General features: G+C 41.3%; 2 protein-coding genes across 2 annotated transcripts; both read right to left on the reverse strand.

Moving 5' to 3' along the window:
• Nucleotides 1-9,070: 9,070 nt before the first annotated feature.
• LOC135738527 (trace amine-associated receptor 4-like) lies at nucleotides 9,071-10,090 on the reverse strand. Its single transcript, XM_065256629.1, has one exon. It carries the CDS (start codon nucleotides 10,088-10,090, stop codon nucleotides 9,071-9,073), a length of 1,020 nt encoding a protein of 339 aa, XP_065112701.1.
• A 6,945-nt stretch (nucleotides 10,091-17,035) lies between these two features.
• LOC135738525 (trace amine-associated receptor 3-like) lies at nucleotides 17,036-18,055 on the reverse strand. The gene has a single exon (XM_065256628.1). The coding sequence runs from the start codon at nucleotides 18,053-18,055 to the stop codon at nucleotides 17,036-17,038; it is 1,020 nt and encodes a 339-aa protein (XP_065112700.1).
• Nucleotides 18,056-18,537: the final 482 nt, after the last annotated feature.

The raw sequence follows: 18,537 nt of genomic DNA on the forward strand, positions 1-18,537 counted from the left end.
CCGCCTTAACGGTAAAAAACGCAACAGTCGCAATGTTGTCGGTGCCCACTAGTACATCCTTCGCTCGCATCTCCATAGCGGAGCGTACAAGTCCCAGATATACAGCGCACCGCTCGCGGCAGTTGGGGTGCTATGCACACCCCTGAAACTGCAAGCCCGTCATACGTGGCGATCATCCCGTGCTAAGGGCATTGTATGCTACAGAATGCCAGGAGACCCCTCAGGGGCATATCGGAAATGCCGGGTCTACCACGGGGAAAAGTTGAAATGACACTAAGGTGTAATGTTTACACGGTGTATGCCGGTGCGCCACGCTCTCCTCGAGACTCGATCGTAAGCCAACGCTGAAGCGGTCTCATATGAAGCAGCTCGGGCGGTGTCACAGCCGCAGCATGCTGTCATATGTCCAGGAGCTTCTGAAATTGTTTCAGAGGGACCGCGTACTTCCCTCGAATTAAACCGAGGCAAGTCAGAACTGACTGGTTGCGCGCTCTTGTAAAACACGCCAATTAGTCAATCGAGTCTTATTTCCATACTGAGAAAAAGGATCCTCTGCACGGGGCAAAGTTGCTCTTTCCCAGTTGACCTGAAGACTTAAACGAGCAAGATGCCGAAGCATTAACTCTCTGTGTTTGCGCACGTCTGCCAAGAACGGGCTATTATAAGTCGACGTACATAAAGCAGAATGCGAACAACGCTCTCTCTCTGATATTTTAATGCCGTGACTAGCACATGGAGACACGGAGAGAGAGAGACAGCTCGAATGGTGTACTTAGTATTAATATGCCCAGCCCACAACGCAGAGCAAAAAAACGGTCGAGGGGAGATGGACACATAAAGTACACGTCTTACAGGTCTAAGGCTGCAAACCGATCTGACTATTGAAATACGAGCCTCGGCGTTATCATCCAAAAAGAACACCTTCGTAGAGCCGGTGCGTAAATCAAATCGATCGTAACCCGCCGCATATTTTGGGTACTATGAGATAAAGGCTGGAAAACCCTATCATCATCATCTCGGTAAGAGGGACCGGCTCGAACATCCTTCGCCAACAGGATATCGACTTTTGCACGCAGTACATGTGCATCGGACGCTTTCACCACAGTGAAACGAAAGCCCGAATTTTGGGGTGTGCCGGATTCGTAACCGAGGCGGATCGTGCGTAAAACCCAACGAAACGAGCTGGGAACTGAAGCCAAGCACCCAGGCACCGTACGAGGAGAATTAACGACACTACCGAAGTACCCGCGGTGGGGCAGTGAAGCGAGACAGGTGGGACTGCCGGTGCGTCTGCTGTGACAGCATAAACATCTACAGTATGTGTGTGTGACACTGACCTGAGCCCGCTGAGGGTGACGGTCGTCTGGTCTCCTCTACGGAGAGCGCAGACTCCGATGAGGGTGCTGGTGGTCCGGTCTCCTCAGCGGAGAGCTCGGACTCCTCAGGTCACCCGCTGGCGATAAAGGAGAGGTAGGGGAGCTGGTGTGTACCCGCTCACGGCTCTCTCGATCCTCCAGAGACCTAGAGAGGGAAGAGGAATGCACTCTTGTGTGTGGTTAAGTGGGTACCGGCCGAACAGCCGGTGGAACATATGCAAACCAAGGATTTTCCACCCGACCCTCTATCGGGGGAAGGAGCTCCATCTCCTGAAGAGTGATCCTCTGCCAATCCGGGTCGCCCGTCACTGGCCACTTAAACTCCCGAATTTCACGGGAAGCGGCTAAGCGGGCGGGGCGAGCTGCTGACGACCGGTTCCCCTGCGCTGCCGAGATGGGGTCCGAGGAGGGGAACGGAGGTGGCCGCCGCAGGACGCCGACGGCGAGAGGCAAACTGAGGAGCCGGCGTGGTGGACCAAGGGCAGCTCTCTTTTTGCCGGGGCATGACCTAGGAGATCGCCTCAGTCTGCACAGCGGAGTGTAGGACTCCCCGGGCTCGCCGAAGAGGCCGGTCTGTGAGACAGGAGCATTCAAGTTGTTCTCGTCTGCGTCCGTCATGTCAGCCAGACACAGCCAAGGGTGGCGATCTTGAACCACTGTGGTGGACATCGCACGACTGAAGGTCGCGGCCTCCCTCGTAAATCCTTGGTGAGCCTGTAGCAACGTTATTGCGTGCAGGGCCGAAGCCGCCTCTCCGGCATGCCTGATGGGCAGCGTCCGTAACCGGATGACTGTCTACAAACACGGGAGGGAAGGGTTGGGTGGTCCCTCCAGGAACGCATCCCGCTCCACTGAAGGGGTCCCCGCCCTTAGCGGCTCCGTTGGTGAGGGAGGTGAGGGGTGAAAGCTGAACGGCCGGACGGCCGCAAATCACATCAGCTCTTCGTGCCATCGGGAAAGAAAGGCACAGGAGGAGAGGACCGAGAGGCCCGAGCAGCTCCGAAGTACCAATCATGTGGGCGGGACGGTTCGGGCGGAGAGGGGTTAACCTTTCCAACTCTACCGTCTCCGCCGCTCGAGCGGGCACGGCCGCCATCTCCGGAACGACTCTGCCTCGGAGGAAAAAATGGACACCCCTCTGATGCTGCAGAAGTGACGGGACCAGAAGGAGGTCCAATGGATTCGGCAGACATCGTAGAACACGACTCTGCAGTCTACACCGGAGCCTCAACCGGCTGAGGATGAGAAGGCCGGTAGGTGGAGGACGCATCCTCCGTCCTACTCAGCGTAGTGACGCGAAGGGCGCCCTGCGAGCGCTTGACAGCCGCACCATGGCGGCGTCAGCACTGCAAGGCGCGGACAGCGTTCCCGTAGAAACGACAGTCGTCTCCGCAATCCAAGAGGGTTATGCTCTCACAGAGAGAACAGAAACTCTCCACGAACGCAGCCCCGGAGTGCTCGATGCCTAAGCACGAAGACAGCGCTCGTGACCGTCACTGGAACCCTTATAATTCTTGCATTCAAGATCGCACGGGGGAAAAGCTATCCTGAAAAGGACGCTGATCTCCGAATATACGAGAGAGTGGCTGTCTTTAAAAAGACACAGAGCTCTCACGTATCACTCTTTTAGGGAAATCACTCTTTAGGTGCTCAGCTGATGATGCGCACAGGGAGAGGCAACGCACACACTAAACTCAAAACAAAAAAGATGCAGAGCCGTGGAATACTGCGAGCGTCCGCTGTGTTAGTACTGCTTGTCAATCAACTTCAGCAACCATTCCCAGAAGAGCAAGTAGCTTCTCAGTAGCAGATAATACCGGCTTTCGAAGCGAAAAAGCTAATTTCCATATTTGCACCTGCTGCTTATATAGGCACCTGGCGGGGCGGCGCCAGCATTATGCAAATATCTCAAGGCCAAGTTCATTGGCGTTTTAGTAGTATACGAAGCAGATTGGTCTCCCTAAGCGAGTTCCCAATTCGTCGGTCACGACGTGACGTCGTAGTGACCGGCTGAAAGGGAACGAGCGAGCGATTGGTTACATCCCTAAAGGACTTCATGTTTTTGATGGCGCTGTTTGGATTATCTATTAAACTTCCTCCCTACTTTTAAACACAAACTTTGAAGGCGGGTTCATGCAGAGGTGGAAAAAGTAATAAAATATTGTACTCAAGTAAAAGTAAAGTTACTTTAATAATATTTTACTTAAGTAAAAGTAAAGTTACTTGTCTAAAAATCTACTCAAGTAAAAGTAAAAAGTATCTCATTTTAACTTTACTCAGAGTAGAAGTTACTTTTTTTTACAGCGGGAAGAGGTGGAGGATTCTAGTATAGTTCAAAAACGACAAGGGAATATACATCTCAAACTAGTTGTTTTTAATTGTAGGAACATCTTTACAATTAAAGTGCAATAAAAAAAAGTTAATAAAATAAAAAGCTTTTTTAAAGTAAGAAACATTTATGGAATTGTTTAATGATTTTTACATGTGAGTTATGCAATTTTGAAGGTGGTCAGCAGCTGGTAAATACAATCACTATAGTAAGGTTGTAATTGATGTATTGCTGGTAACATACATTATTTTATTAAACTATATATAGTTTAAATGAGCATATAATGAGAACAGTGCCATGTCTATATACATTTGACACGTTTATTATCTTCTTACTTCCCTGACCTGGGTACCTGATGACCGATAACGTCGCTGGCTGTCTGAACGAAGGGTAATGACCTGCGCATTCTCAAGGACGTTTTGAAGTTGTGTTTGACTTGACGCGAAGCTGCTAGACCTCGGAAGATAATGCGCATGGTATTAAAAACGCGTCGTGCAATTTCGTACTTAAGAGCATGAATCCTACCTTTTATAGAAATGAAACTAAACACTCGCTTCGCGTCAGTGGAAAGTGGTCGCTTAAATATGTCCAGTGGTTTCTTTCATAAGATTTGAACTGAGGCGGGTCTGCATTAGCGCGCGCCTGTCTCGTCCGTCTCCATGGTTCTTTTTGCGCGTTCCCCCGGGCCCCGCCCATTTACATCCGTTGCGCGTCTTTATCACCTTGCTTTTTAATTTTTGATTTTTTTACTCAGTAACGGATGTGATTTAAAATGTAGCGAAGTACAATACTTTAATCAAAACATACTTAAGTAAAAGTAAAAGTACAGATTTTAAAAACTACTCAAAAAAGTAAAAATACACAAAAAAACTACTCAATTACAGTAACGTGAGTAAATGTAATTCGTTACTTTCCACCTCTGGGTTCATGTGTTTACCGGAACGTAAAGTGTAATCTAATATACAGTGTTATATATTCTATTTAAAATCAAGACATCCTGAACGCAGAGTATGCAGTTTACGTACACTGTCAGAAATAAAGGTACAAAACTGTACCTTTTCTGTCACTGGGGCTGTACCCTAAGTTTCCGTTTGGTACCTTTACAGAAATACAAAACAGAATACAATTTTGGGTAGATTACCGTACCTTAAGGACCTATATTGTTAGAAAAAAGTCAAAATATGTACCCTAGCTGTCATTGGGGCAGCACCCTTTAAGAAGGTAATTGTGTGGACCATTAGGTACAGATATGTAAACATTTAGTACCAATATGTACCTTACTTATATGTATTTTTGAGGTACTAATAAGCTCTCTTTGGTCCCAGAATTTACTTCTGAGGTACCAAAAAGAAATCCATTAGTTGCAAAGCTGTACTTTTTGAAAGGGTACAGCCCCAGTGACAGAAAAGGTACAGTTTTGTACCTTGATGTCTGAGAGTGTAGGGCACCAACTCCTCCAGGGGGCAACATCTTGGTTCTCCACAACAACAACATACATACAAACTATATGATGTTATATACAGCATTTTGTTGTAAGCAGATGACGCAATGCACCATCACTTTATCTGCCGTGCCCCGCCACCTGACTGCAGATGATGATCAAATGCGTGTTGGATGGCGCTGCACAGATCAATACGCAAAAAAACAAAGTACTGCGTGAGCGATTAGAAAGCATGGAGAGCAGTCTGCTCTTGTGATAGTTGTAAATCATACGCCATCCGTTTGCACAGTTACACACTTCACAATTTATGAACAGCTATACCCGAGAAGACACAGCACTCTTGAGCATTATGGAAAAGTCCAAAATAATACCTGCACATCACTTTGACTCCTGACACCACCAACTCATCTGCCTTATTTAAATAGTATAACATTGTACCAATTTATATCATGTAACTTCAATTTTTTTTTAATTTTTTACATTGTGCTGCCTTGCCTTTTGAAGCATGGTAAAGATATCTATCTTAAAGACATTTGTGACCAGTCACGGAAAGTAGGGACACAAGTCGGATCTGGGCATTTTGAGTTATTCACAGATTCTGAAAGTGCAGTTTCTAAGCTTTCCAACGATGTGTAACACATGGAAATCTGATAAGATTTGGAGAAGTTGTGGCCATTTGAATATAGGAACTCAGAAATACTCAAACCGAGAAAATCGAGACGAAAGGGACTCTTCTTTTCAGCTGGGGGAGACAATAGGGCTCATTTACATCTCATTTAGCTAAGCCATGCCCCCTGTAAAACCCTTTTTGAGATGTTCTAGCATCATATGTAGTATTTTATGACCAAATGACAACCCGCAAAAATAAACATGACTCTTTTACCTTTGTGGGGATCACAAGTCGAATCCAGTCTGTTTCAGGTTATCCAATGACCATTATTTTTCCACAAATGCGTATAATCCGTGAAATATAGATTGTTTACATCAGATTTCGCATGAATGTCTGGTAATACAATATAACATATAATCTGAAGACTATTTAAATCGTAACATGTAAGGGTATATGAGCTTACACCCCGTTAAACACATGAACCCGCCTTCAAAGTTTGTATTTAAAATAGGGAAGTAGTATAATAGATCATCCAAACAGCGCCGTCGAAAACGTGACATCCTTTAGAGAGGTTACCAATGGCTCGCTCGTTCCTCCATCAGCCAATGACTTCATGGAAAATATTGATAGACAAAACATGTAGCCAATTATATGAAGAATACAACTATATCTGTGTAACTTCTGTGTGTTTGGACTCATGCTGCGCTGCAAGAACTGACATACAGATGACGTCAAAGTACCGCGAGAGCGAGTCGAAATTAAACAACTCCGTAAGATTTCTTGAAGTGCTCTCGCGGTACTTTGCCGTCATCCGACTGCGGCGCCGCATAAAGTCAGTGACGCGGCTGACGTACGATGCGGCTGACTGTTATTTGTTCCGCCCCAGCTTCTTTTATTTTTCTTTTGTTTTGTGCGCCCGAGCTTTACAGTCTGGGGAGACGCAGGCTATAAGTTTGAAAAAAAAAAAAAAACTTAGCAAACATGTCTGAGGAACAGGGCAGCGCGTCACTACAGTCACGTGACTTCACGCTCGAGCCGGAAGAGAAGACAATGCTGAATAAAGTCGTAATTCTGCTATTTTTGGACCAAACTGTATTTTCGATGCATCAACACAATCTTACTGACCCACTGTTGTCACATGGACTACTTTGATGATGTTTTTTCTGGACATGGAAACCATACAAAGATTTTCAATGAAGGGGAAAGCTCTCGGACTAATGCTGCCTTCACGTGCTATCGTAATTATGGTAAATACCAAAATCCCACTTGGAAAATGCACATGAACACCCCTCATGTGGTATTTTCCACTGGGAAACTCGTAAAATATTTTGATGCCCGAGTTGACGAGATGAGATTACCTTTGACCTTTTCAAAATGGCGGAGAGCAGCAGCAACGTTGTGAATGGTTGAATGACAACAAAAGCAATGGTAAATACCAGTTCACAAATGGAAAATGCACTTGAATGCAGCAAACTGGTAAATTCTACTTCACAAATGGAAAATGCACTTGAACACAACACGCTGGTACATACCAGTTCACAAATGGAAATATCATCTTTCCCATAGCACGTGAAGGCAGCATAAATCTAACGATAAAACATCTTAAACTGTGTTCCGAAGATGAACGGAGGTCTTCCGAGTTTAGAACGACATAAGGGTGAGTCATTAATTACATTATTTTCATTTTTGGGCGAACTATCCTTATTTAGTAGTCACGCTGTTCCTTTTGGGGGCGGAGGCGAAAACAAAAGCTTATACAGTATGTAAATATACACATAGACAATGACGCCCCCCGCTGCACGCTAGAATCTCCGGAAAAACAAGCCTATTTTAACCGCAAAATGTACGCTTTTAAATATACAAAAACTGCTATCTCAAACATGGAGAGGCTTCTTCGTGATCTTAACTAACAGATTCTGCAATAAAACGAAAATCACAAATTTCGAAAAAAAAACTTTGTTTCTCATTTTCTCGAAACTTGTGCTGCCGACTTGAGTCCCTGGTTTCCGTGACGGGTCACATTTGTTGTGTTGTATATGCTAGTAACTATACGTATTTGTTATTTAAATTAACAAAACCTGCTTAACTGAATGCTTGAGTGTTAAATCAATCAAACACCTGTATTATTAAGAACATAACCATACTTACTTTTACTTTTGTTAATAGACATCTGCTGTTTTCTTAAAGCGGACTTTTAATTTACTTACAAGAAAGAAATTAAGTTATTCTCCAAAATTGCTTGGATTTATACTGACATGTAAGATCAGCTTTGTCACATTAGATTAATAAGCTAAAGTCCATTAGCTACACAGGTACAGATGCAAAAAAAGGCTATAATTTATAATTGCATATTTGTTGTTTTATTTAACTAAAGGGGACACCACAGTAAAAGTCTGCTTAGGGCCCCCATTTGGTCAGCAGCGGCCCTGAACACCATGCAGCATATGAGAAAGACACAGCGGCGAAGATCTTGAGTATCTGCTGAATGCACAAACATGGAGAACCTGAGATTTTAGCTCTTCATCTAATGTCATAGAACGAAGAAGAGCATCAGCAGTATGTCATAAAAACTTCCCAAAACCTGTAAAGTCCTACAGTGACAAAACGCTTATATTAAACGAGAAATAAAACATTTATAAGGAACAATAAACTTTTTGTTAGACCGCTTTGTTGAGTGCTTTTTCCTTTGTCATCTCCTGTAAATATTGCCACCGTCTCTCTCTCCCTTTGCTTGTGCTTGTTTTGTTAGTGTTACAGCTGCATTAAGCGTTTCTGTCATTGCCTCGTTTCTTGTGAGAATATCTTGAAAAACTTTCTTCTAATAAGTTACTTTCACTATGGTTATATTTCAGAAACATTTATTATATAAATCATGACTTTATTAATGTATGATTAAACAATTCTCATTTCCTCTGAATACTTTTGTATTAAACATCCTCTTGGGTTTAAATGTCTCAAATCACAAAAAATACAAATTATTGAGGTCAGGACGTGAAAAGACAAGTTGAAAACATTTGTAATATACATCTCAGATCTAAAACTGTCTGGCACAGTAGTTTGTGTTAACCTCTGTTGTTTATTACTGATCTAATATGTATGAGATCATTACAGGCCTGGAGTGTTTTAGACTCAAATATTTATGTATGCATGTTTCAATAATGTCAAATTAACCAAAGATTTAAGCATACATAAACTAGAACATGTGAAAATACATAAAAAGAATGATAAATGAATTAAATATCTCTGAAATCAACACTATCACCTTTACAACATGTATTCAGTCACTGGTTATTATTTATCTACGGAAACCATATTTATTCAAATGTCTGAGTATGTGAATGATTGAATCCACAAATATAAGTGAATATGAGAGTCTTAAAGGCCTTCTGAAAGCAAGGATAGAAAAATCCATAGATCAAAGGATTACAAGTTGAGTTAAAATAGGCAAACCAAAATAAAGCCTCATAAACATCAGCTGGGGTCACAAAATTAAGGAAAGGATCGACAGCAGTGGCAATAGATAAAGGCAGCCAGCAGAGAAAGAAAACGCCCATAACAAGAGCCAGAGTTTTAGCTGCTTTTCTTTCTCTGTGTGCAGAGCTTTGACTGTTAACACCTGTGGTGGTCACAGACACTTTCACTGACAAAACCTTTGCATGTTTTTTAACAACATTGAATATGATGATATACAGAGAGCTCATTATAGTTCCTGGAATAATAAATAACAAAATTATACTAATTAGTCCCCATTCTTTGTTAAAAAGAGCAGCACACCCACCAAAACAAGACACCTGTAATACATAAGCTTCCAAACCAACAGCACTCACTCCTGAAAACACAACAGAAAAGCTGTACACAAATGAAAAGATCCATGTAAGGGTTATCAATACAGTCACAGTGTTGTTTGTGATCCTCATTTTATACCTCAGAGGGTCACAGATGGCCAAGTATCTATCAATAGATATTAAACTAAGATGTATTAAAGAAGAAAAACAGAAGGTTACATCCAAGCTAGACTGAACTTTACAAATAACATCTCCCAAAAACCAGCAGCCCTCGACAGATCGCACCATACTGTAGGGGATCACCAGTGAACCCAGCAGACAGTCACACACAGCCAATGACTGAACGATCAGATGAGTTGGAGACTGAAGCTGTTTGAAGTGAGAGATGGAGATGATGATCAGCAGATTCCCAAAAACTGTCATGAGGATCATGAGTGAAATGAAAGCGTACATTGCCACTTTAACAACAGTGAGACGATGAGCTCTAGGACAAGAGTCTGGATGTAAAGGATAACATAGGAGAATATTCTCAGTTTCATTGAAAGACATTGTGTTATATGACTTCCTTTTGACAGACAAACAATTATAACCCAAAGTTTAAACCAAATCATTTTAAAGTTACAACATGATTAAGGTAATACACTCAATACATAAATACACTACATGCCCATTCAATATAACTCCCTCAGAATAAATGTGATATAGCTCGGTGATGTTCATATATACAGTTCAGGTCAGGTCTCAACACCTCCCCCTGCTGTATACGTAAATAAGTGATACACAAACATTGTGACTCATGAGATTAGAATAAAAAAACTTCGCCCTGAATTAAAGGTTAATGAAGGGGTTAAAGATAATTTACATATTAGGAAGTACATGAAAAAATGTGTAAGGCAAAAAATGTAAGAAAATACATGTGATTTTGCCAATAACGATGACTAGGGATGTCACAATTCTCAATTTAATATTGATCTATTCAGTACAACCTTCACAGTCCAATAGATGCATTGAATTGCGGTTTTCTGAATTTATGCATCCAAATCTGTGCTTTTATTATTATTCCCTGCACATCTGTTTGTGTGTCTTCAAATCCACGTGCCTCCATGTGACTAAATATTCAATCATTATGCGCTAGGTGCTTAATGCTTTATTTATACCCATGCTTTCTCCGCACCGCAAGCCTCCGGTTATCGGTCGTTGAAGCTAAGTATGTAGAGGGCCGCCCAGGCTGTTCCAACAGAGGTAAGTATGAGGCTCTTCCCAATAGAGAGATCAACAAGAGAGGGACAACTAACGTTCTCAAGGTAAGTATGTAGAAGGCCATCCAGTCAGTTCCAACACAGGTAAGTATAAGAATCTTTCCCAACAGAGAGAACAGCAAGAGAAGGACAACTCACGTTTCCAGTGGATTGGCTCCAAACCAAGCAAAGGTAAGTATGTAGGGGGCCGTCCAGTCTTTTCCAACAGAGGTAAGTATGAGGCTCTTTTCCAACAGAGAGATCAACAAAAGAGGGACAACTCACGTTCTCAAGGGAAGTATGCAGAAGGCCGTCCAGTCAGTTCCAACAGAGGTAAGTATAACGTTCTTTCCCAACAGAGAGAACAGCAAGGGGGGGCAGCTTTACATCTGTAATAAATCAACTTTGGATCAGAAGATGGTGAGGATACAGGTAATAACACTTCCTTCAAGCAGACAAAGGCGAGTCGATGAGGGTAGATCTCCTTACAGCTAATAGACACAGCAGAGAGGGGGACAGCTTACGTCTGTAATGAATCAACTTTTAGATCATGTGCTGGTGTGAATACAGATAATGACACTTCTTTCAGACAGACAGAGGTGGGTAAACGAGCTCTCCTTCCAGCAAAGAGTGATAAACTCACAGTTTCGATGGATCAACTCCAATCCTGATGGTGACAGGTATGCAAGGAAAATACCCGTTCCAGACCAAGTTCTCCACCGGTCACCTTCCAATCCGGCAATGGTGAGTATGCAGGTAGTCACTCTTTCTCTGTCAAGTTAGGACAGCAGTAAAGGGGGGAGAGAAGGCGAATGGCCCGTCCAGCTCTGTAACACTCCAACACTGATTAATTAGACCCGCCGCTCTTCCAGTTAAACGGCACTCCCAGTCAAGGGCACGAACACCAGCAAAACTCGTGCTCTACACTCTCAGGTATCCAGCAAACCACTTCACAGAATTTCACACATGCAGATATCCACAAAACAAACATTGCAATCCAAATACTCACAGTGACCTAGGGCTTTTTGTCCGTAGCCCCGACTGGATCCCGTATCCTGGCGTCAGAGCGACTTGTGGACAGCTATAAGTGGAGTAAGCACAAACAGCGCTGTATTCACAATTGGAGGTTCCGTCTTCCACACTTCTCTCCTCAACCATAAAACAGGAAGTGGCCAACCATAGACAGAACTAGGCTGAAGGAATAGAGCATCAAAGGGGTTAATCTCCACATACACAATCCCTGTCGCAGGAATACAGGCGGAAACAGGCTAGTTAAATATACCAAGCGGAGAGCACACAGCAGCAGAAAAAATACAACGGTGATTTCGCTGACATCAAGGGAAATCAGTACACCACAATGCAGATTATAAGCAAATCATCATCTCACGAGTTGTACAAATAAGAGCAGCACTTCCAGCTTCGGAGAGATAATAATTCAAAGATAGCGGAGGAAATGGGTCACCATCAATATACAGGGATGAAATATTCAAACATTCACAGGGTTTAACTCCAAACCTTCAAGTCTCTCATCCTTACATCACAAGAGAAACACAAGCGTAGAAGAGATAATAGTTCAAAGATAGCAAAGGGATTGGGTCACCATCAACATACAGAGATGAAGTATTCAAACATTCACAGCTTAGAAGAACAATATAGACGATGACCAAAGTACTTAGCTCATTCTCAGCGGGTATGTGTACATCCGTTCTTCGTCTCTCATACATCCTGTATTGTAGAAGTTACTCCTCTTCCTACTTCCAGCCGATAGAGCTCCGTCTCCACCGCACTTCCGCCTTCTCCGAACTCTCTCTCTCCCCCTCGCAAAAACGCTTCCGTCTCCCTCCCCAAGAAACAAAGAAAAACTTTCTCCTCCTCTCCTTCTCAAAGAGTCCTTTTATAAATCGTCATCTGCCTTTGTGCCCCAATCACCGATCGCCGCTCTCTGCTCGCACACCTAAGGCGCCTGCTAATTTAACTTCCATGACTGAAAGAAAACGACTTTTAAAGGTTTTAATACCAAAAAATTACGATTTTAACACACATGAGAAGGACATTTTTTTTATATCAATCTTAAACTGAGGGTTTTCTTCCTCCGTTTAGTTTTTCAGTTTACAAATTCCGCCATCTAAATAGGGAATTGGCATGGTGCCCGCGCAACGTTATGCCAAAAAAACACCCATTAAGAGAATGGGAACAACCCTTCTAGACCATGCGCTTTGCGCACAAACCATTTTTCCAATCGTTACATTAGCAAAAGTGTAATTGGACACGTCAATTTAGGCTGTGCGCTTAAGACAATGCGCTTAGATTGTTAAAATAGGCCCCATTGTGTTTTAAATGGCAATGTTTCCATACTTTAGTCTAAGAGTGTCAGATAAACAGTAAATGCATTGTTTTGCATGGGTTGATCAAAGAGATACGTCACAAGCTTGCCTGCTTGGACAGAATTGCCTCAAGCTCTGTCATTTTCAGATGCGGAGCTGTATGCACATTTTACATAAATTGCTGTGCACCCAATGCACAAGACTGCCCACTTCGCGTTGACATAATTTTGCTGCGTGCACCAACACGACAGCCAATAAAATCTATTTGAATCTAAAGTGCATATGCATTTGAAATGACAGACACTGTGAAGAGGCTGAGGTCCATTACATAAAATTATCTCAGGTGTCCAGCGCTGTTGCAGTTGAGGTGAATTTGACTTTCACTGATGTTTTTATTGTATTACACTAACTATTACATCAAAGGTAAAATATTAGATTAAACAAACTAGTTTCACTATTTAGAGATATGTGAAACGCAGTGTGTTGAGGACATTTGCTGGTATTAGCTGCTGTTAATGCAACAAGAACAGCATATTTATACATTGTATGGCATGTGAACAATTAAAAAAATTTTTTAAATAAAGGTAATATGCAATATTAGTTGATGTTAATAAAGGTAAATGATTTTCGATAGTACCACACCTCACAAGTGAATTAGCATAAAGTTATCGTTGTCGTCCGTGTTGTGGTAATGAGGTCTGTAATTATGCGTTCAAATAGTAACAGCACAGAGTGAGACACGCGCAAATGTGACCCGTCATGGAAACCAGTGACACAAGTCGGCAGCACAACTTCGAGATAAAAAATTTTTTTTTCAAAATTTGTGATTTTCGTTTTTTTGCAGAATCTGTTAGTTGAGATCACGAAGAAGCGTCTCTATGTTTGAGATAGCAGCTTTTGTATATTTAACAGCGTACATTTTGCAGTGGAAATCGGTTTGTTTTTCCAGAGATTCTAGCGTGCAGCGGGGGGCGTCATTGTCTGTGTGTATTTACATACTGGATAAGCGGCTTTTGTTTTTGCCCCCGCCCCCACAGGGAACAGCGTGGCTATTTAATGGGGATAGTTCGCCCAAAAATTTAAATAATGGCATTAATGACTCACCCTTATGTCGTTCTAAACTTGGAAGACCTCTGTTCGGTCGCACAAAAAAAATTAAAAAAAAGGTGGGGCGCAACAGATAACAGTCATCTGCGTCGTACATCAGCCGCGTCACTGGTTTGTTCGACATTATGCAGCGCCACAGTCGGATGACGTCGAAGTAAGGTGAGAGCTATTCAAGAAATCTTATGGAGTAGTTTAATTTCGAATCGCTCTCGCTGTATTTTGACGTCATCTGCCTGCCAGTTCTTGCAGCGCAGCCTGAAGTCAAACACACACAAAAAAGTCACACAGAGATCGTTGAATTCGTTATTTAATTGGCTACATGTGTTGTCTATCAATATTTTCCATGAAGTCATTGGCTGATGGAGAAATGAGCGAGCGATTGGTTACATCCCTAAAGGACTTCATGTTTTTGATGGCGCTGTTTGGATTATCTATTATACTACCTCCCTATTTTTAAATACAAACTTTGAAGGCGGGTTCATGTGTTTACCGGAACGTATAGTGTAATCTAATATACAGTGTTATATATTCTATTTAAAATCAAGACATCCTGAACGCAGAGTATGCAGTTTACTTACACTGTCAGAAATAAAGGTACAAAACTGTACCTTTTCTGTCACTGGGGCTGTACCCTTAGTTTCCGTTTGGTACCTTTACAGAAATACAAAACAGAATACAATTTTGGGTAGATTACCGTACCTTAAGGACCTATATTGTTAGAAAAAAGTCAAAATATGTACCCTAGCTGTCATTGGGGCAGCACCCTTTAAGAAGGTAATTGTGTGGACCATTAGGTACAGATATGTAAACATTTAGTACCAATATGTACCTTACTAATATGTATTTTTGAGGTACGAATAAGCTCTCTTTGGTCCCAGAATTTACTTCTGAGGTACTAAAATGAAATCCTTAGGTGCAAAGCTGTACTTTTTGAAAGGGTACAGCCCCAGTGACAGAAAAGGTACAGTTTTGTACCTTTATGTCTGAGAGTGTAGGGCACCAACTCCTCCAGGGGGCAACATCTTGGTTCTCCACAACAACAACATACATACAAACTATATGATGTTATATACAGCATTTTGTTGAAAGCAGATGACGCAATGCACCATCACTTTATCTGATGCGCCCTGCCACCTGACTGCAGATGATGATCAAATGCGTGTTGGATGGTGCTGCACAGATCAATACGCAAAAAAAACAAAGTACTGCGTGAGCGATTAGAAAGCATGGAGAACAGTCTGCTCTTGTGATGGTTTGAAATCATACGCCATCCATTTGCACAGTTACACACTTCACAATTGATGAACAGCTATACCCGAGAAGACACAGCATTCTGGAGCATTATGGAAAAGTCCAAAATAATACCTGCACATCACTTTGACTCCTGACACCACCAACTCATCTGCCTTATTTAAATAGTATAACAATGTACCAATTTATATCATGTAACTTCAATTTTTTAAAAATTTTTACATTGTGCTGCCTTGCCTTTTGAAGCATGGTAAAGATATCTATGTTAAAGACATTTGTTGTGTTGAATATGCTAGTAACTATACGTATTTGTTATTTAAATTAACAAAACCTGCTTAACTGAATGCTTGAGTGTTAAATCAATCAAACACCTGTATTATTAAGAAAATAACCATACTTACTTTTACTTTTATTAATAGACATCTGCTGTTTTCTTGAAGCGGACTTTTAATTTACTTACAAGAAAGAAATTTAGTAATTCTACAAAATTGCTTGGATTTATACTGACATGTAAGATCCGCTTTGTCACATTAGATTAATAAGCTAAAGTCCATTAGCTACACAGGTACAGATGCAAAAAATAGGCTATAATATATAATTGCATATTTGTTGTTTTATTTAACTAAAGGGGACACCACAGTAAAAGTCTGCTTAGGGCCCCCATTTGGTCAGCAGCGGCCCTGCCTGAACACCATGCAGCATATGAGAAAGACACAGCGGCGGCGATCTTGAGTATCTGCTGAATGCACAAACATGGAGAACCAGAGATTTTAGCTCTTCATCTCATGTCAGAGAACGATGAAGAGCATCAGCAGTATGTCATAAAAACTTCCCAAAACCTGTAAAGTCCTACAGTGACAAAACGCTTATATTAAACGAGAAATAAAACATTTATAAGTAACAATAAGCTTTTTGTTAGACCGCTTTGTTGAGTGCTTTTTCCTTTGTCATCTCCTGTAAATCTTGCCACCGTCTCTCTCTCCCTTTGCTTGTGCTTGTTTTGTTAGTGTTACAGCTGCATTAAGCGTTTCTGTCATTGCCTCGTTTCTTGTGAGAATATCTTGAAAAACTTTCTTCTAATAAGTTACTTTCACTTTGGTTATATTTCAGAAACATTTATTATATAAATCATGACTTTATTAATGTATGATTAAACAATTCTCATTTCCTCTGAATACTTTTGTATTAAACATCCTCTTGGGTTTAAATGTCTCAAATCACAAAAAATACAAATTATTGAGGTCAGGACGTGAAAAGACAAGTTGAAAACATTTGTAATATACATCTCAGATCTGAAACTGTCTGGCACAGTTTGTGTTAACCTCTGTTGTTTATTATAATGACTGATCTAATATGTATGAGATCATTACAGGCCTGGAGTTTTTAGACTCAAATATTTATGTATGCATGTTTCAATAATGTCAAATTAACCAAAGATTTAAGCATACATAAACTAGAACATGTGAAAATACATAAAAAGAATGATAAATTAATTAAATATCTCTGAAATCAACACTATCAGCTTCACAACATGTATTCAGTCACTGGTTATTATTTATCTTTAGAAACTGTATTTATTCAAATGTCAGAGTATGTGAATGATTGAATCCACAGATATAAGTGAATATGAGAGTCTTAAAGGCTTTCTGAAAGCAAGGATAGAAAAATCCATAGATCAAAGGATTACAAGTTGAGTTAAAATAGGCAAACCAATATAAAGCCTCAAAAACATCAGCTGGGATCACAAAATGAAGGAAAGGATCAACAGCAATGGCAATAGATGAGGGCAGCCAGCAGAGAAAGAAAACGCCCATAACAAGAGCCAGAGTTTTAGCTGCTTTTCTTTCTCTGTGTGCAGAGCTTTGACTGTTAACACCTGTGGTGGTCACAGACACTTTCTCTGACAAAACCTTTGCGTGTTTTTTCACAACATTGAATATGATGATATACAGAGAGCTCATTATAGTTCCTGGAATAATAAATAACAAGATACAACTACTTAGTCCCCATTCTTTGTTAAAAAGAGCAGCACAGCCACCAAAACAAGACGCCTGTAATATATAAGCTTCCAAACCAACAACACTCACTCCTGAAAACACAACAGAAAAGCTGTACACAAATGAAAAGATCCATGTAAGGGTGATAAATACAGTCACAGTGTTGTTTGTGATCCTCATTTTGTATCTCAGAGGGTCACAGATTGCCCAGTATCTATCAATAGATATTAAACTAAGATGTATTAAAGAAGAAAAACAGAAGGTTACATCCAAGCTAGAATGAACTTTACAAATAACATCTCCCAAAAACCAGCAGCCCTCGACAGATCGCACCATACTGTAGGGCATCACCAGTGAACCCATCAGACAGTCACACACAGCCAATGACTGAACGAGCAGATGAGTTGGAGACTGAAGCTGTTTGAAGTGAGAGATGGAGATGATGATCAGCAGATTCCCAAAAACTGTCATGAGGATCATGAGTGAAATGAAAGCGTACATTGTCACTTTAACTCCTGTGTGCCGATGAGCTCTAGGACAAGAGTCTGGATGTAAAGGATAACACAGGAGAATATTCTCAGTCTCATTGAAAGACATTGCGTTATATGACTTCCTTTGTACAGGCAGACAATTATAACCCAAAGTTTAAACCAAATCATTTTAAAATTACAACATGATTAAGGCAATATACATAAATACACTACATGCCCATTCAATATAACTCCCTCAGAATAAATGTGATATAGCTCGGAGGTGTTCATATATACAGTTTAGGTCAGGTCTCAACCCCTCCCCAGATGTATATGTAAATAAGTGATACACAAACATTGTGACTCATGAGATTAGAATAAAAAACTTTGTTCTGAATTAAAGGTTAATGAAGGTATAATTGAGGGGTTAAAGATAATTTACATATTTACATATTAGGAAGTACATGAAAAAATGTGTAAGGCAAAAAATATAAGATAATACATGTGATTTTGCTGATAATGATGACTAGGGATGCCACAATTCTCCAGTTAATATTGATCCATTCAGTGCGACCTCCACAGTCCAATAGATGCATTGAATTGCGGTTT

Source organism: Paramisgurnus dabryanus, chromosome 12, assembly GCF_030506205.2.
Source record: "Paramisgurnus dabryanus chromosome 12, PD_genome_1.1, whole genome shotgun sequence".
NCBI classification, from domain to species: domain Eukaryota; kingdom Metazoa; phylum Chordata; class Actinopteri; order Cypriniformes; family Cobitidae; genus Paramisgurnus; species Paramisgurnus dabryanus.